At 31.9% G+C, this 26,719-nt stretch overlaps 1 protein-coding gene across 1 annotated transcript; it reads left to right on the forward strand.

The window, feature by feature from the left end:
* Nucleotides 1–140: 140 nt before the first annotated feature.
* On the forward strand, nt 141–25,918 carry Su(var)3-3 (lysine-specific histone demethylase Su(var)3-3). Its single transcript, XM_035351456.2, has 2 exons — nt 141–265; nt 10,201–25,918. The coding sequence occupies exon 2, from the start codon at nt 10,233–10,235 to the stop codon at nt 12,588–12,590; it is 2,358 nt and encodes a 785-aa protein (XP_035207347.1). The 5' UTR covers nt 141–265; nt 10,201–10,232; the 3' UTR covers nt 12,591–25,918.
* The last annotated feature ends 801 nt before the right edge of the window (nt 25,919–26,719 follow it).

Genomic DNA, 26,719 nt, shown 5'->3' on the forward strand with positions numbered 1-26,719 from the left:
AACTTACATATTTGCTTTAATAACCTAAAGTTATCATGAAATATATATTTTATAAAATAAAACTTCAATTTTTTTCAATGAATAAATCAATGGCAATTCATCCTAGAATAAATTACAACTTTAGTCAAGAAACTGGCAACAAAATTTCGGGATTGAAATTCGAAGCGGCACAAGTTAATAGTTTACTTCCTGTTCTTTTTATTAATGATTGTTTAATGAAAACTGGAATGAGAAACTATTATTGAAACTTTTGCATTAAAATAATGTAAGTAAGATATTTAAAGCCCATTTTTAATTTCCAAAAATGATATATTATGCTTTTATACGCCACGCAATGCTCAAAATAATGCTTTTGAATTGTGAATTTAAATGCATCATCTTTTCTATATGTTTTGAAAAACAAAATGCTGATTATTATTTTTAGAAGGTATGCCTTTTTTCAAAAATGTGGTAGTTTCTTTCTTGAATTTTATTTGCTTCGAAATTTAGGTTATCTTTTAAGTTCTGTTTCGGATTATTGCCATTTATAAAGTACAATCGGTAACTATGCCTGATTTGATAGGATTTTATAACAGAGAGCTGTACCTGTAACATTATGTGTAAAATGTAGGATTTATAAAAATTAATCGGTGCTGCTGATGATAATAATAACAAAAATAATCAAATTAACTAGGAGACCTCATCTTTGGTTAAATCTTTTAATTGTGAAATTAATGCTTTGTCATTACTGTTGATTAAAAGTTGGTGAAGAAAAATATATCGATAAAATTTTAAAAAGGGCTAAATAACAAATACATGGACAGAACCAAGAGATTTTTATGAACTCTCTTATTGTACTCAACAAGTTAAAAATTCATTTTAAAAAGACCTGCAGTGAAAATATGCGAACCAAAGCAAATTGTTATTGTTTTAAACACAAAATTGTTAATAATTTATTTAGGGTGTTGTTTAAGGTAATTAGCAAAAGAAATGTACCGTAATTTATGTAAGGTATTTAACGAAAGAAATGTACCAAAAATTATTAACAAAAGTAATGTATCAGCATATAAATTGCACTTTTGTTGGTGCAATTTGTTTAAAGTCATAATTTTGTTTTTTATTTACCCATTTTCATATTTCTTCTTCAGATTTAGGCCCACCAGCGGCCGAGCAGTAAAGTCGCTGAATACTGGTAGTTCGATCCGAGGTTCGAATCCCGCGAACGGGCTGGCTGCATGGGTGTTTTTGTGGTTTTCCCCATTTGTAAGGTGTATACGAGCCAGTTTCCCTTAGAAAGTCCTCCACGAAGACATCTCTCTCCTTAGGCAGATAGCCCTAGTGTGCTTTGCCATAATTAAATACACCACCACCACTTCTTCAGATTTAATTTTATATAATTTTATTTTATGTGTCGTATTGTTGCATTTTATTAGAGTTCTTTTGAAATCTTCTGTTTGCAAGACAAATTTATTATTATATTTTCTTTAAATGTTCTACCAGTACCATTCTTCTGTTTAATCTAAGCAATAAGCAAAGCCCTAATGTTACCATGTCAAGATATCACTGTACCAGATTTAACCCCCCGAGTGACTTGACCACCATCATCCAGTCATGAGATTTTTTGTCATAATTAGTTATACAAATTTAGTTAATAAATGGTGGGTGTTTAAATACATTTCTTTATGAGCAGATCCAAAAAGCGTGGAAAGTGAAAAATCAGCCACTGCTCGGCACGTTTTTAAGAATTGCACAAACTCCGTATCCATGTACACAGCGACCTTTTTTCACTTAATAAAATCAGAGAATTGCACAATCTCGCTATTGCACATTCCCTTGACAACATAACATGGTAATATTATCCTTTATTTGGTGTATTACAGGTGATATTCATATCTCAGTGATTTGGTTTGAAGAATATTTCCTTACATTTTAACCACAGCTAAACTTGTATGTATCTCTTTATAGATGTGTGTATCACATACAGTACCATATGATTATTTGGTACTCTTCTATTACCTGGACCAGATTCAGAAATGTATATATGAATGTTTGTTATATGACTGGTCGACCTTCCTGTACCGCTGTTAGAGGCTTAACAGGGCTTAGTGGAGCTATTTAATTAAAGAAACCTTGAGATCCCAAACAAAGCCTAAATCAGGCCCATTAAGCAATAGCACTACCACCATACTACCTGAAATAACTTTAAATAGAATAAGCAACTAAAATATGAACCTAAGTCTAGGAGCTGGTGAGATTTACCAGCTACACCAACAAAAGCACATTATTAAATATTTTGAAAAATATAACACGTTACTTACATTCATAAAAATATGTTACTTACATATACAAAGAAATAAAATAACAGAATATTATAAACACCCTAGTTTTTCTTAACACAGGAGAAAAATTTTGGTTGATCTTTACATTACGGTAACTTGGCGAAAATTTGGCGACCAACTCCCCTACAGCAACCCTCTATTTTTTTTTCCCCGCCGCCATTTTGTCTTCACGAAGTAAAGACATGTTTCTTTTCTTCTTATCTACTGAACACTTCTTCCAACAATCTACTAGCCGAATTACACTTATGCTAGAAATTTTATCAAACAAAACTGCTTAATCATGACAAATATTCACTGCAAAATTCGGAAAAAGTGCACAATACCATACACCTTACGCGTTTTTCAAAATAACACATACACATAAACCATGTACACGCCGACTTATTTTTACTTAAAAAAACATCCCAGAATTGCACAAAAATGGCATTGCGCACACTCTTCACTATGTCCATGTACACTGCTTTTTTCTCATAAATTCGAAAAATTTCACGAAAATGCATGACAATTTTCTCAATCTTTAAACCCGGTAAAAAGAACATATATGAAATTACCTGATCGCGAAAAAGTATTTACCCTTTACAAATATGAACATTTCCACATATAAAATAAATAAAATATCCAAAAACTTTTACCTCTAAATCATCTATTACATTATACACGTCACCAACGAATTCATACATGAAGCATTACAAATATTTAGTATCAAATATTTAAATTATTTCCATGCACGTTTATTTCAACTTAAACGTAAACCAAATTCCTACAAGCATAAAATTCACAAAATAACTATCGTTTCATTAAAATATCACTGAACCATGTACACGTCGACTTATTTTTACTTAAAAAAACATCCCAGAATTGCACAAAAATGGCATTCCGCACACTCTTCACTATATCCATGTACACTGCTTTTATCTCATAAATTAAAAAAATTTCACGAAAATACATGACAATTTTCTCAATCTTTAAACCCGGTAAAAAGAACATATATGAAATTACATGATCGCGAAAAAGTATTTACCCTTTACAAATATGAACATTTCCACATATAAAATAAATAAAATATCCAAAAACTTTTACCTCTAAATCATCTATTACATTATACACGTCACCAACGAATTCATACATGAAGCATTACAATTATTTATTATCAAATATTTAAATTATTTCCATGCACATTTATTTCAACTTAAACATACACCAAATTCCTACAAGTATAAAATTCACAAAATAACTATCATTTCATTAAAATATAATTAAATTCAAAAACACCACTTAAAATATACATGAGCACATACATTCAATTAATAAAAATTACCTTACAATCCTAATTACTTTAAATTAAATCATTGCTAATAACAATTTTCCCAATAATACCAAATTCCTTTCCACCTTACATTTCCAACAATGCATAAAAATAATTAAAAATACTAACTTACCTAATCTCCTTCAGAATCTTCATTACGTGGCGGATACACTTTTCTTCATTCTCTTTCAGAATCTTTAAAATCATACTTATCTTTCAAAGCAAGATACCAGGGAAAATAAATAACATAATAAAACATGTTTATTTCTCTCTCACACAACCTTAAAAAACATTTCTTACTATCCTTTTCAATACCACTAAATACCCATTTCGAATTCACTTTACTTACGGCCATGGGATCCAAAAATTCACAAACACTATTTCACACAACACAGAATAAAGCCAAATACAAAATTTCCAGATTTTTTCCCGATTTCCCCCCTTTTCCGATTAAAGAACCGTAATTCGTCCATTAATATCACATGACATATCCCATGATCTCTTATTTCCCCCACACAAAATAATGCGTAATCGGAACTCGGTACTGCTCACATTATTACCAAAGTCCCAGGTAGTAACCTTTATCGCCTCCAAAATGTCGCCAAACTACCAGTTACCGTAATGTAAAGATCAACCAAAATTTTAAACACAATCAATATATACATTCATTTTATTTACAGATACATATTTTATGAAATTTGACAATTTCAATTTAGTCACTGTATTTTACTTAAAATCCTTTAGAATATTAAATTTAACAATATCTGGAATAAATCTTAGAACAATATTTTTCATAGAAGAGCATCTAAACAACAGGTGCTCAATATTGACATTACACATGGACAGGAACAATTTTTAATAGAAAACCTATTATAATAAAAGGAAAATTGTCTATGATTAGTTAAAGCTTGGTTTAGATACTTGTCACTTAGGCATCTTCTCTCACTTACAGTGTAGATTAAATTATATTTGAATCTTCCTTTAGAATCCGGGTCGTTGCACTTTGCTTGCTATAGAGTCAAGTCTTTTTCTTTTCAACAAGGATTTTAAACTGTCAAAGGAAGTCTTTGCTTAAAAATGAATTATTTTATTTTCAGTGGCAGCCTTTGCCCATCTATCTGCTAACTTGTTACCAATGGTGTCAATATGACTCTTTGTCCAAAAGAGTTTAACATCTCTGAAAGCACTAAGAAAAGTGAGCATATCTTTTATCTGTTTAATTAGACCGTTATTTGGACAAACATCTGTAATTGAAACAACTGTGCTTTCGCAATCACTATAGATTTCCACAGGATCTAGCACAGAATTAGAAATAAGCCAATATAAGGCCTCTCACAAAGCGACTAACTCTGCCTGATAGACAGAGGCATTGTCAGAAAGTCTATATTTCCATTTAAAGCTTAGTTTCTCATCAGAGAACACACAAAAGCCTGCCCTCACATGACCATTCAATTTAGATCCATCAGTAAAAATTGATAGCCTGTCATATTAGGGAGGCCTTTATGTCAATTCAACCGTTTCAATAAAGCTGGATGAATGTCTAAACCTTTCTCAATGTCAAAATCTCTAGCTGAGAAGATCTTATTGAAACAATTGACAGTTTTATTACCAGCTTTTAATTTAAAGATGGCATATTCTTTTTCGGCTAAAATATTGATCGGTGGACATCCAGCCAAAATCTAAAGAGCTACTCTAGAAACAGTTCTAAAACACTTAGTAATCCCCAATAAACTGATTCTTCGAATTTTCAAAATTTTGTTACACATTCAGACCGTTCCAGTCCACAATGCGCCACATGCATACAAGATCTTTCTCTCAATAGCTCTTTTATATAAACTCATGTTTGTTATATGTAATGTATATATGCATATTAACCCTTAACTTCCCAATTTTTTAAATTTCTATGAAAAAATTATATCAGCTACTTCTTAAGTAATAATAAAAGGAAAAAATATTTTTTAAAAAAACTAAGCAGTTTTAAATTGAATTTCAGTCATTTTTTTGTTTGTTGCAGAAGTGCAACATTGCGCAGTAGTGCTGTAAAATTACAAAACTTTTTTTTATATGAGGATTTTATTATTCATTGTTATAAATTGCTTTAGCCTTACATACAATGAAAACTTTTAAAGCAGTTATTGACTATGTTGTGAAACGTCCCCTACTTTACACTTTTCACACTGAGTTTGAGTGTAGCTCTTGTAGTTTGGAAACTTGCACCGTATTTATTTCTGACCATATTGGCCAATGATTTATACCATCTCTACGAATGTCCTTACGTGGAACGGATTGGGCAGTCCCTTTGCATCTTTTAGTCTGGGACATTTGTTCTATTGAAGTATTACTAGATCTTCCTCTTTTGGCATTTCGATTGTACCCCATTTTGCATAAGCATGATGCAACTTCAGATTTGAATTTTTGTAAATTCATTAGATTTTTTGGTACTTTTCCGTTTTGCCAGCGCAGGCGATAAAGTCGCCAATAATGGTACAACTGATGCCAAACGGAATATCCTCGCTGGTAGCTTTTTAAGCCTCATTTTCAAAATAAGTCGCAGTCATTTCTTATCAGATTCATTGTTTCTTTCATTTGGCATACAATTACATTTTCATTCATTTGGCATACAATTACATAGAATTTTTAACAGATAGTCCAGTTTTATGCTCTAAGGTCAAACTAATGAGAATGCACTAGCGAAATAAAGCACTCTGGTTTTACATAATTTCTGAGTAAGCTATTCGTATGAACTGAAATAATTCTTGCATTTAAACTTGTATTCCAAATTAAGATTTAACTTGAAATTAATGTAGATAATTACTGAGAGAATTAGATTTTTTTAGTGTAGTTTACGTGAGATGAGATCACTTGGGGTTACGTGAATCAGGATGTTGTACCATGAAAGCATAGTAAATTCTTAAATTAATGACTTTTTACAAATTTATTGTCTTTATTCATTGGCTTTTTATAAAATTTAAACGATATTAAAATGCTTATGCCCTCAAAATAAAAAATTCTTAGAACCAACATTTGATAACATTTTATATGTGTATGCTCTGTGTTGTCGCCAATAAAGTCTGCTTGGCGAGATTTGCGCTGGCGAAACGGAAAAGTACCGATTTTTTTTTTTATTATTATTATTATTTTTTCAGATTTCTTCATTGTTTCTTTAGTTGATCAAATCCAAGCTCTTCTGACCAGTATGCTCTATAGTTTGGCAGGTGAACTAGAGATGCATAAATGTAAATACCCAAATATTGATTTATTTCATTCTCTGATATAGTCAAAGGCTTACTTGGATTCTTTTGAATAGCATATCGTTTGCTGTCTTCATAAATGTTACTTACGATCTCTTCCGTCCATAAATATTTAAAAAATTGGTACGTAGTGTCCAAATCCGTAATTTCTCTTGGGAGCGTGTCATCTCCATGGAATTTTATTACTTCTTCAATCAATGAAATGTTTTGATTTTTCCATAAAATATTCTTTGAAAATGTTTTATTATTCTTAACAGTTAAATTTAAAAAAGGTTCTCTGACTGAAATACACCAGCGGTCGAGCAGTAATTTCACAGTCGCTATCCGAATGAATCATCATTAGATAACACACAATCAGGTAAAAAATTAACATCACCAGCAGAATTTTCAAGACTATCCTCACTTAAATCACTCAATTCGTCAAAATTATTCATATATCTAGCAATTTCATCTTGGGTTAGTATACACTTTTTGGCCATGTCAAAATGGTAACCAAAGACCAATGTTGCAGACCTGCAACATATAATTAAAATCAAATTTCATTCAAAATTTTTCTATTAGAAAATCAAAATTTCTTTTAAATGAACATAAAATGTTTAAACTTCTTACCTGGTAATTTTTTTTCGTCACTAAACAAGAGGAAGCATAAAATATAATGGATTCTTTTTATAGCAAAAACACAGTTCTTAAGGAATCAGAGATTTTTATAATTGTTGCGATTTCTGGGGGAAATGTGCTGCTATCTAGTGACAAATTTAGCATGTATTTCGTTGCAGTAACCTTTTTTTCTTAGATAAGTGATTTCTAGGTAATTAAAAAAAAATATTGAGTCTGTTAAATTAAAATAAATCATATGTTGCAGAAATGCAACAGTGGGAAGTTAAGGGTTAAAGATGCTAACGAGGGAACACCATTGAAACTAGTTCCCTGTGAAAATTTGCAAATATAAACGCTGATTTTTGACTTCTAAATTAATATTTGTTTGTCATGTTATTTTAACCTAAATTATGAATGTTTGTGTTCATGTATGCATGTATATATGTGTGTGCACACACACATATATATGTAGATACATGCACACATGCATGCATAATTTTCCATTTCTGAAACCTGTCCCTGGTTTTCCCCATGTGTAACGTGTATACAAGCCAGTTTCTCTTAGAAAGTCCTCCACAAAGGCATCCCTCCCTTTAGGCAGATAGCCCTTGAGGCTTTGCCATAATCACATGCACATTGAAACCTGTCCTAATAACAGAAAAGTAACAATTATTTTTTGAACAATATTCACATCCCCAAATATTTACTAATGCAATAGTTTTGCTAACACTCCATTGAGTGGTTCACTGATATTTACCAGGATTAGGTGAACCGTGCAATGCAATATGGGAAATATTCACCATTTGTCTTGCTCTCGAGATGCAAGAAAATTCTGCTTCATTTCAACAAAGAGTTAATATAAAATTAACAAAGCAGCATTCTTGTGTTTGGTGTAGATTTAGTGAAGAACTCGGTTGATTTTGAGGGCAACAGGTACAGGCCCCTATTCATGAGTAGCAAAGAAATTTGCAAGACTGGAAAGCAGTGGTCACAAATGGTCATATTTATATCCTACAGCAGTAAAGTAAAAGAGAAGGTGGTACCATCTTCCAGACAAAAAAAAAAAAAAAATAGCATTTTAAAAGTGTTAGGAAGGAAGGAATTGGACAAGATAAATCATTAAATAAACAGGATAAATCTTTATGAATTTGAACAGCTTCAAGAAAATCCAATTCAGCAATGAAAGAAGGTTTTTGAATAATTTTTGCTGACCCTAAGTCGAAAAGTGTGAAAAAACGAAATTAACTAACTAATCATAGTCGATAACTTGATAACTAATTATAGTTGGAAATTTAATGATAATTTTGACTTTGGATCTACAAAAATTATCTAAAAAGCTCCTTCCATTGGTGAGTTTTAGTTAATGACTTTAAGTCTAATCTATTCTTTCCTAATTCTTTCGTAAACGATATGAGCCATGCGCATAACAATCCTTCAGTCTGAACAAGCAAGGTTGCCAATTTGATATGTCTATTTTCATTGTTTTTTAAGTTCCAACATATTTTATAATCAAATCAGGATTTTTGCTTTAAATTAAATTTTAAAGTATGTACTTGTGGGATTTTCCTACAGTGAAAGAATTTACAGATGTGTAGTACTTGCTGTAAATTAATAAAAGAGAATTAAAGGGATTGTCATGAAATTTCTGCAAAGACCAAAGAGACAAAAGTCTCCATGTAAATAGTTTTATTATTTGATTTTCAGATCAAATATCTGATTAAAATGCAAAATATGTAGGCATGTAATATATAACTTTTTGCACACATCAGTCATCATTCTTTTTCTTTAGTAAAAAATCACCAAACTGTACCACGGTGGTTGCATTAATATGTAAATACCAAGAAAAAATCAGTACTTTTTGAAACTATGTGGTCATTATTTAAATTTTTATAGCTGGTGGATACCATTTGGTTAATATGAGGCATATAAATCCATATGTACTCAAGCATGGTATGCATACACTTAAGTTTGCTCTTGTCCCATGAATACTCGAAAACACGCTAGAGACATGACAGTTCTCGTATATGTTGCCGAGTGTGCAGATAATCAGAAAGTATCAAAAAATGTTTTTATAATAGTGCATGTGAATCCAATTTGTATAAACCATAAAAGAGAGTAATTTGATCAAAGTATTAGAAATTAGCAGCCCCTTGAAATAATTATATTAGTTCATAATTAGATGGAAGAAAATGTATATTATTATCACATCTCCCAGATCACCAAAACTCCTGGTTTTTAATTTTTAAACCTTTATTAAGGAAAATGTCCCCCAACAATAAGTTAAATTTATTGAATTAATGAATCTTAAAATGTGCAAATTCCATGCCATAATTCTACATTATGTTCTCCTACCAGTATAGTTCTATACAGGATGGGACAACTGCCCAGGTGCCAAAACTAGACTAAATTCACCTAAACCATTTTAAAGTGAACTTAAGTCAGTTTGAAATTGTGTTTTAATGTTGTTGCCATGTAGGAAACTCATTGTTTTTCATATTTCAAAATTGGCCACTATGATATTATTTCTGTTAATAAAAGCATTTATAATGTGAAATATGACAAATTAGTTATTTCTTTAAATATCTGTTAAGACTATGGTGTGGATAGTAAATTTATCATAATTTCTATAAGCATGCAATGAAGTAAGTGTGTAAGTAACCCCTTTCTTTGAAAAACTACTATTTTATAGAAATTACTTAATTTCTACTTTGCAATTATTATTTTGTAGATCCAAGTATACAGTGAAGATTTCATTCAAGAATGACCTCAATTCCAACATTAGAAGATAGGAGACGTTGTAGCCCAATGGAAAGTGAAACAAGTATGAATGGAAGTTATGAGCATGAGAAAAATAACATTAGTGGTAGTGGAGATGAGCAAACACGAAGATCAACCAGAAGGAAACGTGCTAAAGTGGAACACAAGGAGGGAGAAATAAAGACCGTTAACATATCAGAAGAAGAAAATGCTTCTGATATAGATGATAAAAACAAAATTGAAAAAAATTCTACACCTGCTAATCCTAATGAAGATATAGAAGAAATGGATAGTGAGCATGATGATCCTACAGGACTTGAAGGAGCTGCATTTCAGAGTCGCCTTCCTTTCGATAAAATGACAGCCCAGGAAGCTGCGTGCTTCCCTGACATTGCACAAGGTTTGCCTCAAAGCCAAAAAGTATTTCTTTATATTAGAAATAGACTGCTGCAATTATGGCTTGAAAATCCTAAACAACAATTAGTGTTTGAAACAGCTTTGCTTCATATTGAACCTCCCTATAATAGTGATGGACCACTTGTTATGCGTGTTCATGCATTTCTTGAACGTCATGGATTCATCAATTTTGGAGTTTTCAAGCGACTGAAAATGTTACCTCTCAAAAAAGCTGGTAAAGTGATTATCATTGGTGCTGGAATATCTGGATTAGCTGCAGCTCAGCAATTGCAACAATTTGGAATGGATGTTGTTGTTTTGGAAGCAAGAGATCGTGTTGGTGGACGTGTTGCCACATTTCGCAAAGGTAATTATATAGCAGATTTAGGAGCTATGGTAGTTACTGGATTGGGTGGTAATCCTATAACAGTGATCAGTAAACAGATAACTATGGAACTGCACAAAATACGACAAAAATGCCCTTTATATGAATCTAATGGGAATACTGTACCCAAAGATAAAGATGAAATGGTAGAAAGAGAATTCAATAGACTGTTAGAAGCTACTTCCTATTTATCTCATCAGCTTGATTTTAATTATGTTCATAATAAGCCTGTTTCCTTAGGACAGGCTCTAGAGTGGGTAATCAAATTGCAGGAGAAGCATGTTAAAGAAAAGCAAATGCAACACTGGAAAGCAATTTTAGAACTTCAAGATAAACTGAAAGCCAATCTAAATAAAATGTTGCATCTCAAAGATCAAATAGAAGAAATGCGCAAACAGTATCAAGAACTCTCAGAATCAAAACAACAAAAGGATATTACCCTTGAATTTGTACTCCGTAGTAAAATGAGAGATATTGGCGCTGCATGTAAAGAATGGGATCAGTATCTAGAACAACAAAAAGAAATTGAAGAGAAACTACAGGAATTAGAAGCATCTCCTCCAAGTGATGTTTATTTATCTTCCAGAGATCGCCAAGTATTAGACTGGCATTTTGCTAATCTTGAATTTGCAAATGCGACACCTCTAAATAACCTGTCTTTAATGCATTGGGATCAAGATGATGACTTTGAGTTTACTGGAAGCCATATGACAGTTCGAAATGGCTACTCATGTGTTCCTGTTGCTCTGGCTGATGGTCTAGACATAAAACTTAATATGGCTGTGAAAAGCATTCGTTATGCTCATCAAGGAGTTGAAGTACTAGCTATGAATACCCGAGCAAACTCTGGCATGGTTAGTTTCAAAGGTGATGCTGTGTTATGCACTTTACCATTAGGTGTAATGAAGCATTCGATTCAATCAAATGTACAATCACCAAATGCAGTTCAATTTATTCCTCCACTTCCAGATTGGAAAGCTGCTGCAATACAAAGACTTGGCTTTGGAAATCTTAATAAAGTTGTATTATGTTTTGATCGTGTATTTTGGGATCCAAATGCTAATCTGTTTGGTCATGTTGGTAGCACAACAGCTAGTAGAGGTGAGTTATTCTTATTTTGGAATTTGTATCGAGCACCAGTACTGCTTGCATTAGTAGCTGGAGAGGCTGCTGCTATTATGGAAAATGTCAGTGATGATGTTGTTGTTGGTCGGTGTATAGCTGTTTTAAAAGGAATTTTTGGTAATGGAGCAGTGCCTCAACCAAAAGAAACTGTAGTAACACGATGGAGGGCAGATCCATGGTCAAGAGGCTCATATTCATATGTAGCAACTGGTTCTACTGGTAATGATTATGACATTTTAGCTACACCTATTATATCTCCTACTCCATCTGGTAGTCAGTCTACTGGAATTGCAAGGCTTTTCTTTGCTGGTGAACACACTATTCGTAATTATCCTGCAACTGTTCATGGTGCTCTTCTGAGTGGTTTACGTGAAGCTGGACGAATCGCAGATCAATTTCTTGGTTGTCCATATGCTGCACGTCCACAAGCAGCGCCACAACAACAACAAGTTTAATAGTAATTTATATAAAATTGTTAAGGATGCAGTTTTTAAAATAAATCGTAGACAGTATTGTTTTTTCCTCACCCTCTCCAATAAGTTTTAAAAAAAATTATCAGTTGTCATTGATTTAATGTACACTGCATTTTGGTAAAAAATATTTTTTGAAATGCAATCATTGTTTTACAATATATTATTTTAATAATATTTGCACTCTAGGTTTTGCTTTTCGTCAGTATCTAAATGTGAAATTTCAAGTAAAATTTAAAATAAATAAATAAAGTTATTAGAACTCTTGCATTATAAATTTCACTGAATTAGCTACTTTGATAAAAATCTGGTATTTTAGACCAAACTAGATTTAAGTCTTAGAAAGAACATTTGTGATAACTTTTGAAGGTAACCAAATGTTTGGTGGAATGATAATTTTGTTTCAATTTAAGTACATGTATATTGTAAAATTTATTATATATATGAGTGAGCATTTTAAAAAAAAAATTTACACATGTATCCCTCCCATGTATATATCTTGAAACTTTTGCTGCTGGTCATGTGAGGTTATGTTGATAGTTAACCACTTGCGCTAAAAAGATGTGCCACACACGTCGAGATGCTTTTGTCTCAAACCGCAAGCGACGTGAACACCACGTCAATAGGCATTTATCACAAAAATGAAAATAACGTGGTGCACATATCGCCTAACAACAAGACTGTTTATTTCTTGAGTTACAGCTCTGGATTGCACTCGCAGACGCAGAGCTGCGTAAAGGACACACTTTACCGCTTGTTATATTGTAGCGCACGGCACTGCAACCATGAAGTTTAGTCGTAGCGCAAGTGGTTAAATCTGTGTCATAGAAACTGATTGCACCCATGTGCAAACTTACTTATGACAAGAAATATGATTTAAAAGATGATTGGGTAAAAGTATAGTTCAGGGTACCCCTTGGTGATTTTTGGCAATACATGGATACCGATTTTGTGCAGTTCTTTGACTTGTTATTTTGGCTTGCGAAGCAGTGATTTTTGCAACAAAAATCGCTGCTACACAAAGCCAAAATAACAAGACAAACAATTGCACAAACTCTGTATCCATGTACACATCGACTTATTTTCACTTTAAAAAAAAAATCCCCGAATTGCACAAAAATGGCATTGCGCACTCCTTTGACTTTATCCATGTACACGTCGACCTATTTTCACTAAAAAAAAATCCCAAATTCCACAAAAATGGCATTGCGCACTCTTTTGACTTTATCCATGTACACGTCGACCTATTTTCACTTTAAAAAAATCCCAGAATTGCACAAACTTGCATTGTGTACTCCCATTTCTTTGTCCATGTACACATCAATATATTTTCACTTAAAAAGTCAAAGGAGCACCAAATTCTACAATATAGACAAACAAAAAGTACATAATCTCAAATACATTTTAAACCAAACAATAAAATAACATAAAATAGGAAAAACATGTTATACATTTAAGCTCTACCAAAAGCAAATATTCACTTACCATGATTTTCGAGTTCGCTTTGTACACCCAGAGCCACATAAAAATCAAAATATCAGTCATACTCAAATAACTTTTTTCAAACCAGGTACTTTTTCTGATCAAACGCTTCACATAGTGACCATCTGAACCTTTCTTCCTACAAATCCATCTAAGCGGTTTTTACTTTTGACTAGACACATATCCTTCCTACATACAGGACACGTATAATGGCTACTAAGTAAACCTTCATTTACACACCAGTCAATTAAAGCTCTTTTCCCCTTTCGCTCCAAATCGTACAGAAACTTCAAATTAATCTTACTACATTCAGCCATTCTACCGTCTAAAGAATCAAACCAACACACACCACAAAAACGCTTACAAAACATCCCATGATTCAAAATTTCCCAGAATCATGACCCGATTACGTCACAGTTGGGTTTCCATAACATTCAACTACTCGGGCTACCATAAATGAAACAACAACTTGGCGATAAATCAAACAACAACTTCGCCATAAAACAAGGGGTACCTTAAAGTCTACTCTACCCGATGATTGTTATGAATTTATTGTAAGATAGTTATAATGATAGTATTGCAAATATATATTTCAGAATGTTATTTATGTATGCTCTTTCGATGAAATGAAACTGTTTTCATTCCAAACAACATGCATTTACTAATAGTTTCTAACCTTCACTTCACGACAATACCAGCATACATATTCAAAATGTAATGCCAATTAAACTTGAAATAAACCATGAGATGCAGCTTTTTCCGTGCCAGCACGGGACTGGCACCTGAGACATCGTCCCACACTACATGCCAGAGCATGATTAGCTCTTCAGTAATAACGCCAATCATGCACCAGTGTATGATAAGCAGTGAATGTGATAGCTTGAAGCTCTGCTCTATAAAGATATTAATACTTTTTAATGTAAAACTGCATAATTCTGGAAATTAAATTTTTAATAGTTAAATTTCCAAGTACTCTTTTTGAAAAGCATGCCTTTAAAAATGAAATTGTATTATGTGGTATGCAAAGACTCGCATTCTGTTATGGGAAATGTACCTGCATTTAGTTTAGTTAACTGATACACACCGAAGTGACATTTAATTCTTTAGTACATTTTTTCATAGCAGTGTGTGTAAAACTGTGTAAGTTCTTGCATGAGAAATGCAAAAATGTGTTGAAATGAGGACAGTTAAAAATTTTTGGTACATAATGTATTATCCTCTTGAGTATTTGTGGGAATTTCGTCAACGGTTACCAATCATTGCTGTAGAATTCTAAAGGACATGGTCATTGATAATTGCACTACTTGGGCAGTCAACGCAATAATATGCAAGTTCCATATTTTGTATTCAAAAAGAATTTTCACAATAAGAAAAAAGAAAAATGATTTCATGCTTACGAAAAAGAAACTAAAGGCTGTAGAAGGTAATTCAAAAGTCTATAGATATCTCATGCTTGGTTTTAAAGAATGCTGGCAAACTGAAGTATATTTTAATGAAATGTGCAACAACAATAATATAAATTTTTTATTATTCATGTGTAATGTTTAAACATAATATTTAAGCCTAAATTCCAAATTATGATTAACAATTTAAATGTAGCAAATAAAAATTTATCTATAAATTTTTTATCACTTCATTTATTTATTTTATGTATTTATGTGACAACTTTTTATTATTTTAGATAAAATTATTTTTTTAATTTCATGAGTGATTTATGAAAGACGCATATGCAGAGTATTCTACTATATAGCTGCCGACTCCTTGTGAAGAACAACACTAAAAAATTAGAAAAGTACTTTGTTAAAAATGTGTTTTATCTTTTAATGTATCATGTAATCCGTATTTAATAATTAAAATGTTTTCCTTTTCATATGTTAACTGTGTTTGCCTACTTATGATAAATATATATCAGTGATGGCGAACCTATGGCACACATGACACAGTCGGCACGCAGAGCCTCATCAGCTGGCACACGACTAAAATATTCCTTAATCAATAATCACAATGCGAACCTATGGCACACGTGACACAGTCGGCACGCAGAGCCTCATCAGCCGGCACATGACTAAAATATTCCTTAATCAATAATCACAATAAAATGATACTATATAATTTAAATAAGTGTTTTAGTCTGTTCTTGAGCATTTCTTGTTGCATAATGCCACTGGCATAGAACTCGAGCCTAGATATGGCATTTTCATATATCTTCATAGAAATGATATACATATTAATTGACCCAATTTATAACATTTCAGTTTTTTGGGCTAATCATATTGCTTGTTACATTTCTAAGAATACTCCAAAGTTGAAGCAGCTAATTGTTGTTAAACGAATTCAAATTTATTGCAGACTGCCGGTAAGAATACTTTCACTGTTAAATAGTTTATAATTTTCAGATCTAAACATTGAGGTGACTTCTGAATAATTCTAATTTAATATCTTAAATGGAATGTAAAAACATGCAATTTGATAATATAGCAAAACGGAAAAGCTTAGTAGGGAAACCAAGCTTATTCATATGCGCTTAGCCAAAATAAGCCCAATAAAGCCGAAAAGGAGCATATGAAATCTAAAGTCAGAAGTTTAGCAAAGAGATGTCCATGTCAGCGGTTACTGTTATCCCCTGTTCATATTTGAATCGATTTATATTTAATGCTTCATTTTTAAATTTTGTGCTTTTCTATACTCTAGCTCTTGAACCTTTCCAAATAACTCCAGCAAAAAGAGGCAAAGTTAAACATTGATACTGGAAGATCATTTCAAGAGGCCTCAACAGAATCATTTGGAGTTATTGAACATAATAGGAAAGCATTATGCATACTTTCTGAGGAAAGTGTTGTGTGTCAGACGGTATTCTAACACCAAGCACAAGACTGTTGCTGAACTTGATGAAGCTGAATGGAAGGAGTTTATTGAAGGGAAATAATTGAGGAATATACCAGAAAGTTGGTTTTTCTAATTATCTTTCTAAAACAAACCACCTAACAATGGCCAGCTTTCAAATTTCACTGTGCCTGGTAAAACATGGTAAACAACTCTCCGATGGGGACTTAACCAGAGATTTTTGGCACGCGGTAACCCCCTATCCCCAAAAATGATTTTGGTCATGCGGCCCCAAAAACGTTCGCCATCACTGATATAGATTGTTTTGGAATTTTAAAAATTCAAATTCGCTAACTTTCACCCGATAAGTAATGTTTACCTTTTCATCTGTTAAAGGCCACCAAACTGTGCCAAGGTGGTTGCATTGATATGTAAGTATACTGCAACAGCGTTGATACATTATTTGAAGCTTTAATGTGCCAGTACAGAATGGAAGAATGGAGACTATTTGTAAAGCTAAAAAAAAAAAAAATCTCAAAAGTAGTCCTTTATGACAGAAATTAGTATCCGTCATTGTCACTCGTCTCAAACTACATAGATCAGAATCACATAAAAATTTGAAACTCTCTTCCCCTCTCTCCCCTCAGCAGTATAAATTGCAGGAAATATTTATAACAAAGCTGTGAGAATTTGGAAGTAATATATTTGTCCCTAGGGTACACAAAATGCGGCTTCTTTTGTGATTAGATTGTTGGAAATTAAAAAGGTACTTACGTATTAACGCAACCAGGCCAAAATTCGCATAAATTGCCAAATTAGGCAACCATACGTGTTTAGACGAAAGTTTATTTGTAAAAAGAAAAAATAACACTGGGCATGTACTACCACAGCAATGGGTTTTCGGCGGAATTTGCCGAGAAAAGAAAGAGACTTTTTTGGTTACTGTACCTAACAGAAGCGCCGTTACCCTCATGGAAAAAATTTGCGAAAATATCAAGGAAGGAAGCATCATTTATTCGGATTGCTGGAAAGGATACAATACAAGTGAGTTCGAAAGTGCTGGATTTCTGCATGGAACTGTTAATCACAAATATAACTTTGTGGATTCCAACACCGGCATTCACACACAACAAGTAGAGCGCATGTGGGGCTCAGCCAAATGTCGCAACAAAAAACAGAGAGGAACAGCCCGTCATCATCTTGACTCATACCTTATCGAATTTATATGGCCTCAAGTTGTTAATGTCGAAGACGGTTTTCAATCAGTGCTAAAAGCAATAGCCAAAAGATTTCCGCCGAAAAAATAATTCTGCAACTTATTCAAATTCAAAACCTGAAGGGTTTAATTGCTATTTTATATTTTAAAACAAAATAATATAAAAAACTGTATTAAAAATTATCTGTAATTAATAAATGTACAATTTCTTTCTATTCATACTTTTTTACTCAAACTTACAAATCGCGCCAACCTGGTTGCGATAATACGTAAGTACCATTAAAAAAAATGTCAGATTTTTAAAATCTTGATCTAGAAATGAGGCATAAGTTTTAGGGATTTAAAATGTGGATTTTGAGCCGTAATTTATTTTCAAAGTATGTAGTTGGTGTCTCCTGATATCGAACTTAGTGAAAAATTATGTAAAAGCAGTGATTAAAGGAGAACTTTATTTTCTAGAAAAAAAAATTTTTTTAGGTGGTATTTAATATATTCCTTAAAAATTATTTTCTGAAAATATAATTGCATGAGGAAAATACAAATGTAAAATTTTAAATTAGGCAAAAAAAAAAAAAAAAAACTTTGATTAAAATACATTTTGAATGAAACTGCAGTACTATGATGGATGTAATTTTGGGGGGGGGGGAGAGAAAAAATGAAATATTGCTTAAACTTCATGGAACAGCTTGTTTAAAGTTAGCACAAAAAAGGGCTGTAAAGCTCAATGTAGGGAAACCTATAACAAAAATATCTTATATTTTATTATCTGTGAATCAGTTTTAAATCGGTTATCTATAGTATGGATGGGGGTTCTGTAGAAAATGGTAGTTTTAATTTTGAGCATGAAAATCTTACATTTCTTGAACTTTTGTGTCATAAACTTTATCTTCTACTAAGCTTTAGAAGTAGAAGGTTGGTAAAATGATACCAGGTGATCATGGTGGTCAAGATGGACTAACTACTATATTTAATCTACTTGTGGGGTAAATTCATGTCTAAATTGTCACCATTATTCAGTTAAATAATGATTATTCTGCAAATAAAAGAATGGCAAAACTTGTTACTCAAGCCATGTCATGTACATTTTATTAGATTGCCAAATGCTCCCACAATAAATTAGCTTTAAAGTAATAAAAAATAGGTCTGTATCACTCATCCTTAAGGTAAGTTTTTTTTTTTTTTTTTTTTTTCAAATATTTTAATCTAACATGTTTTAACTGGATAACATTGTGCATACTATACACTGTTCAATTTGTATGTATATCTTGATGTAACGTATATTTATATAATTGTTTTAATAGTAATTCTGAATATTTTGTCATACGTGTATATATACTATATTAGTTATATACGAGTTCAGATGCTGAGTTTAATCTGCATTTTAAGAATTTTAAAACATCTGATCATATGTTTTGAGCTCTTGTGTTTTCTGAGTGAGTCTTTTTAAACTGGCACTAGTCTCTAACTTTCTGCATATGTGTTTCTATAGATTTTGTATTTTTATTTTATGGATCTTTTTCAGATCATTGTAAAGTTTCTGTGTAATTGTAACATTTTACTCATTGTGAAATTTCCTCAAAGGAAAAATCATTCAAAAACAAACATCCTAATATTTATATGCAATCAACTAATTTTTTAGGGGATTGTGGTTATTTCTGTGCTGTAATAATTTTGATTAGAACCGTCAGCGCCAAGAAAATTTATATTTTTAAGCTTTTATTATCAGAAACTTTTGAATTAAAATCATTCTCTTAAATTTTAATATTTCATTCAACTTGGTTTTCTTTCTCTCTGTCTCTCTCTCCCCCCCCCCCCCTTTTTTTTTAATATGTACACACCAAAAAAAAATGGGACAGTTCTACATATCCCGTTCTACTGGGCCACTTGAAGAAATTTAACTTGCATTTTTCATGTCTTGAAAGCATGACTTAGGATATGTATTAGATTTATATATAGCATTGGTCTAATGTAGGTGTTTTGATACAAAATTGTACTTTTTCGGAAATAACATGCCAATTTTTCCCATATTTCGATTTTACAATTCAAATTATGCGAAACTGACAAGTTTTGTAAAAATCTCACTAGTAGTTTTTAAAAAATTGGCTCTCAAAATTTTAGCTCTTCAATGTAAATTAAATTTGGTACACATTTGTTAATATCTTTTTTTTTTTTTTTTTTTTTTTTTTTTTTTTTTTTTTTATTATTATTATTATTATTATTAAACTTATTTGATTCTTCCTTTCACATTTTGAAATTTAGGTTCATTCCAAATAAAATTCGCCCATTTTTAATGATTTATTTTTAAAATTTGTATTTTAAAATAATTTTTATAAATTTTTCGAAAAATATTTTGAATTGTAATCTATAACATTTAAACATCATCTTAAAGTAGATATATTTCTAAGCATACCTGCAAAAAATTAGAGTTTTTTATTCAAAATTTCCGAAGATATACTTGAATTTATCAGTTTATATATTTGTTGAAAGCAATAAAACATCAAATGTGATTTAGGCACTTTGTTCAAATTATTTGAAAGTAGGAACAATGTGCCTTTTTTTCCCTTCATGCGCAATGTAAAAAGGGAAAGGAAAATAGTTTGCCATATATTAAGAAGTTCATTAAACGAATTATACTTGGTGCAAACTGAAAAATACACCAAGATAAATATTTGGATTTCTCTGTAAATTTTGCATTAAATTTTACAAAATTTAATATTTAGGCATAATTTGAGTCATAGAATCGAAATATGGAAAGAATTTGGCATGTCATTTCGGAATAAGTCCGATTTTGTGTTAAAAAAAAACCTATATTAGAACAATGCTATATATAAATCTTATATATAACCTAAGTCGTGCTTTTGAGACATGAAAAATGCAATTTGAATTTCATCAATCGGGCCAGTAGAATGGGAGATATAGAACTGTTCTCCCCAGCCTTTTGTGTATGTGTGTGTGCAGTGTACACCTATGTATTTTAAGCAGCTTTTTTCACTTACGTATTTAGATGTTTTAATTAAAAGTATCTTTAGTTTAAAGATTCAAATTATCATATGTCTTTGTATTGTAAGTTTAAATAGTAAAAGAAAAAAAATAATAATGTTAAAGAAGTTTCTTTTACAAATTCAACAAAATGCTGGGAATTTCTTAAATAATGCAGTGTACATGTCTATTTACAATTTAATATGTCCTCAAACTGATAAAAAATCCTGCTTAAATTTTGCTTATTCCCCACCCATGTGAAATATTTCAAAAGTTTTGCATGATTTTATTTCAGTAATGATAAAAATTATATATACAATTTTGTCAGTATTAGCATTATCTTCTGTGTTCTGTTGATATGTATATTTTCTTTTGCTGTATGTTTCTCAGATACTAATAGGCGTATAAAATGCTTTTAGTATATATTACTTTAATGTATTTTGAATGTTACTTTTGAGGATATTTTTTTCGGATCTATTTTATTTCAATTTTGTGTATTGTCAAAATTATTTTCTATTAGGTAACCTCATGTATGTTTGATCTGTGTGTATTTTTCATTGGAAGCGAATAAAAGTAATGCTGTATTTAAATATAATATATCCATAATTGTCCTATCTGATTACTTGTTATGCAGTTTTAAGTTGTGGATATTATTTTTATTCCAGAATTACCAGATTTGGTATTTTAATATTAATAGGGTACTACTTAGCACCAAACATAAACGTTGGCATGAAATCTAACTAGATGACAGCAACCTTAATGATATGTGAAACTTTGTGAGAGAGAAAATAACTTCTAATAATTGTAATGTATCATATAATGTAATATATATAATTTATTGTATATTGTATTTATTTATTTAACAAATTAAATGTGTAAATTTATTATTTTCTGTTTAACTCTATGTATCATATGAAGTTTAATTTGCATAACAATCAGCAACAGTTTTTTTATAATCACATATTAACGTTGGCCATGTTGGAATTTAGCATTCTGTACTAGTTAGTAATTTAAAAGAAAAAACTATAAAGAAGAAATATCTCAAATCGGCAGTAAAATATGTGCTATCCACGCCACTCACTTGTGATATCAAAAGGTTATGAAGCCTAGAGAACTTTAGTTTGTACCATCTGTTACAAATCTAGAAAAAGAATATTGGTGGTGCATTTTTCTAGTGCGTTTAGTGCTAGTGATAAGAATTGCAAGCCACAATATTAAATAGAACTGTTCTAAAAATTAGAGTGTGTAGTTAGAACTTGATTTAAATATTGTTGCGTTTTTCTTTTCTTCTGACACCAGTTGTTACGTTATTTTCTTCCTTCACGTTCATACAGGGTTCGTGTGGATTTGGAGTGAATAACGATCACACTTGATGAAGTATCAAAACACACTTTATTGACCAGTATTGTCAGGACAGCTCCAAAACCACGTTTTACAGTCGTCGAAGATCTACTAGACACACACTGGAACAATCAGCGACACAGCCTTAACACTGTCAGGCTATAACGGTGGAGACAGCTTCACTGCGAAGCACCAGAGTACAGCTCCCGACTCTGCTTGGTCGTTCTCAGAAGTCCTTGTACTCTCGAGACTCTCCACGCTGCAACTCGCAATGCATTCGACACACAGAGCACAGCTCCCAACTCTTCGGTTCAGTCGTTCCCAGATCTCAACAGGCTCTCTCGATGATGCACTAAGAGAGTCCTTCGGTGCACTCGCTGGCCGGCTGTCAACTCGATCGTCTCCGCATGGACTAGCTAGATGAGACACTCGCACTCTAGACGAGACACACTCACTCTCCCTCTCAATGAGGCACACTCTCGATACTAACTGACTGCGGACCAGCAGGCTTTATATAGCTTTCGGCTTGTGTTATAGAACATTCTGGGCTAAACCGGTAAGAATTCGTTCCAGAAGGTTCTCCATCAGTCCATGGCATATCGCCAATTATGTTGCCAAACGGGCAATTTCTCGCCAAATGGGGCACCCTGCCTTCTCTTGCCATTTTATGGCAACTGTAAAACTGCTTTGCGGGGAAGCCATCTCACCGCGCCTTGACATTTCGTAACAATATCAGTGCCATTCTTAATTCAACTCCAGAAGAATTACATTGGGCACAATAATATTTTTTTGTTGCACGAATGTATATGCATGTAATTTATTTCGGAAAACAAAGATAAACAATTTCGATACAAAGATGAACTTGGACTAAAGGTTAGAGAAGAAGGTAGTATATAACTAAGAATGATTCACATGCAAAAGATTCTGATTAACTACTTGCATACCTAAAATCATTCCCTTTCATTCTTCAGTCTTATTTGTTTTTCCCGTGAAATGCCCTATTTCATCAAAACAATATTTCATGCTATTCCCTCTAATTGTTTCAGAGTGATAACTGAATCATGAAGATGACTTTCCGGTATTTCCTTGGTCTGTAAAAGGTCATCACTTTTAGTACCATTTAAAAGATAGCTTCAAGTTGCTACCTTTTAAACAATACTCAAACTGACTGACCTCTTACTTAATGTATTCATCTAGAAACAAGCTTTTGTAGAAACAGTTAAGAACTGATTTCTATTTACAACATTTAACTTGGTGATCCAAATTTTACTTCTAGTCAATTAGAAAGATTAGCCACTTCTTCATTTTTCTAGAAACTATGACATTTAACTTGGTGATCCAAAGTTGGATTTTACTTCTAGCTAATTACAAAAATTCAAATGGCCAGAACCATCCTTTAACAATGCAGTTAGATACAGATTTCTGCTTGGCTTCCAGGTTGAATTACTTATCGAGATATCTTTACCTGTTTACGTCAGAAAAATTGTAGATATCTGGTTATTGCCTTATAAGGTATTTTCTCACTCCTTTCTGCATGCCTTCGTTGGGTAATGGTAGCACACTAGATGATTATTCGAAAGGTCCAGGTTTGAATCCCAGCAAGAGCATTGCTCATTTTCCACTTCTGCTTTTTTTTAAAAAAAAACGTTTTGATAACTGTACAGTGATGTCTAAACTAAAAGGTGGTGGATGATGATTCTTCACTACCAGGATTTGGCGATTGGGCCCCCTAATCCCCCAGTCGTCCTTTAAAAGGGGGAGTATATATCCCAGCGAGAGCACTGCTCATTTTTCATGCCTTCTGCTTCAAAGCATCGTAATGACTCAACAGCCTGAAGTAATTATTGAATGTAAACATATCTGTTGTGGTAATTCTGTATTTGACTAAAAAAATTCTATAGTGTTCAACTGAAAAAAGAAATTTTTTTGAGAATATTATATCTAGTAGCATGCTAGCTGATATGTTGTCATTAAATATCTTATGCTATTGCATGATATCAAACTGCCTATCCCAATTTGAATCACAAAATAAGTATATAAGAAAAAGCTATGAATTTATATGGCTTGCTGTTTGGTGTTTCATAATTCTTTCCAATTACTCTGATCATGGCCATTAAAAATTTTGAATTTCGAAATGTAAGTAGGAATGTTTTTAAGATGGTAAAGGAGTCAAGGGAAGTAAAATTACTTGCCATCAATCTGAAAAATGAACAATTTTTTGGCCTCATTTTCCCCATTAAATTTAGTTTCTTTTAATTTAAAATGTTAACTTATATCTGGTAAGCAAAATCTAATTTTAATTTTATTATGCCAGTTTTCAACTGGAACTATATGTATGGTTTTTGAATATTTTAACTTCGTAACTTTTATCTGTTTATAAATATTATTTCATAGTTTTCATCAGTTTCATAATTTACTGGGGCCCACCAGCGGCCGAGCGGTAAAGACGCTGAACACTGGTAATTCGGTCTGAGGTTCGAATCCCGCGAACGGCCTGGCTGCATGGGCGTTTTCATGGTTTTCCCCATGTGTAACGTGTATACGAGTCAGTTTCCCGTAAAAAGCCCTCCACAAAGGCATCCCTCCCTTTAGGCACATAGCCCTCATGTGCTTTGCCATAATTAAATAATCCAATCCATCATTTACTGAATGCTTAGTTAAAAATACTAACTTCAATTCTGCCTTTGTCAAAGTCTCATTTTGTGATTTTTTATTATTCCTTTCTGTTTTGCTTGCTACATGTGCATCAGTTGTTATCTGTTCTCTATATGTTACTTTATAGTTAATTTTTGTTTTCATGTATTATATATATTTAAAAACCGTGATGGTATGTCATTTTTGCAACTGATTAAAAAATAGTTTATTATTAAGCAGAGAATTTTATTATAGTTAAAATTCTTTGAAAGATTTCTTCAATTACCTTTTGATCATCAAGTAGCTTAGCTCACATTCTAGTTATGCAGTGCAGTGGGCCCAAATGAACATTCCGAATTCACGACTGACCAGTTATGTGTAGTTGGGAAGAAAGAATTGCATAATCTTGCAGCTGCTGAAGAGAAACTCGAAGCTTATTCTAGAGGAAGAAGCATTCTATTTCCATATATATAATTTTTATGTTACCTTTAAATTATCTGTCTGTTCAACATTAGTAGCGTGAACTACTTAGTTTTCCAATACGTGAAGTGTTTCTGATTTGTGATTTTTAAACCCAGATTAATGGTACTTCATTAAAGTTCATTGTGTGAATTTTCTGCTTCTTCCTGTTTTGCATTGAAATCAATGATTTATCTTTAGTTGCAAGAACAGTGTATGAAGACTTTTTTAGTATGCAGTTTGCAGTAATAAAATCAACTTCTGTTAGTAATGGATTTTCATAAGCAGTAGTTGTCTCTGCTTTTTATCTTAATATTCATATCATCAATGATCCAATTTGTACTATCTTGGATGAAACAATAAAAAGTATAAATGTCTAGATATCTAGTACAAAGTTATTGCAAATAAAGCCTATACAAGAAAATGAAAAATTTATATTCTCTTAAGTGCAACTTCCTAGAACTGTATAAAATATTCTGGGAAGGGAAGTAATAAGAGAATTTGCAGTAAAAATGTGGTAGTACTTAGCTTGGGGATATTAGAAAAAATTTAGCTTATTCAGTATGATGTGATTATGAATATTACTTGCTCTACTTACCACTTACATATAGTTTCCAAAATCAATAAAATAAAAAAAGTGTATATAAAAGTTACGAAAATGTTCAGTTTTTAGCATTTGCTCAAAAGGGCTCTTTTAAAGTGTAATATGGTTAATTAGCAGAGATTAACAATAGAGTTAGTTGTACCAGGTGAAATAGCGAAATACTTTATAGGAATGCTAGGTGAATTAACTAATTTAGATTAACATGGGAATGTTATATATCTTTTGTGCATTTGAAAAGTAAAAAAATATGTAAGGTATTTCTATAAAAAAGATTTAATGTTTGTAATTAGCTATATCATGAATTAATTGAATTTTTATTTAAATTAATCAGATTCAAAGGTAAAAAAAAATATTTTTAAGGACTACATCTATTACTTTTAAATAGCTTAATTTGTTTATCAGCAGCAGTCAGATTAAATTTAAAAGAGAAATATCTTACAGTACCATTTTGCTGAATGGTAGCATACTTAAATGAAAAGTGAAATAACATGAGATCGCATTTTGTGATTAATACCCCTCTTAGGCTAAAGTATTATTGACAGAATAAATTCTAGTAATAAATATGTATATATTTTG

This window comes from Stegodyphus dumicola, chromosome 1 (genome assembly GCF_044657685.1).
Source record: "Stegodyphus dumicola isolate Sdum_Otavi_A_Nest chromosome 1, ASM4465768v1".
Classification (NCBI taxonomy): Eukaryota; Metazoa; Arthropoda; class Arachnida; order Araneae; family Eresidae; genus Stegodyphus; species Stegodyphus dumicola.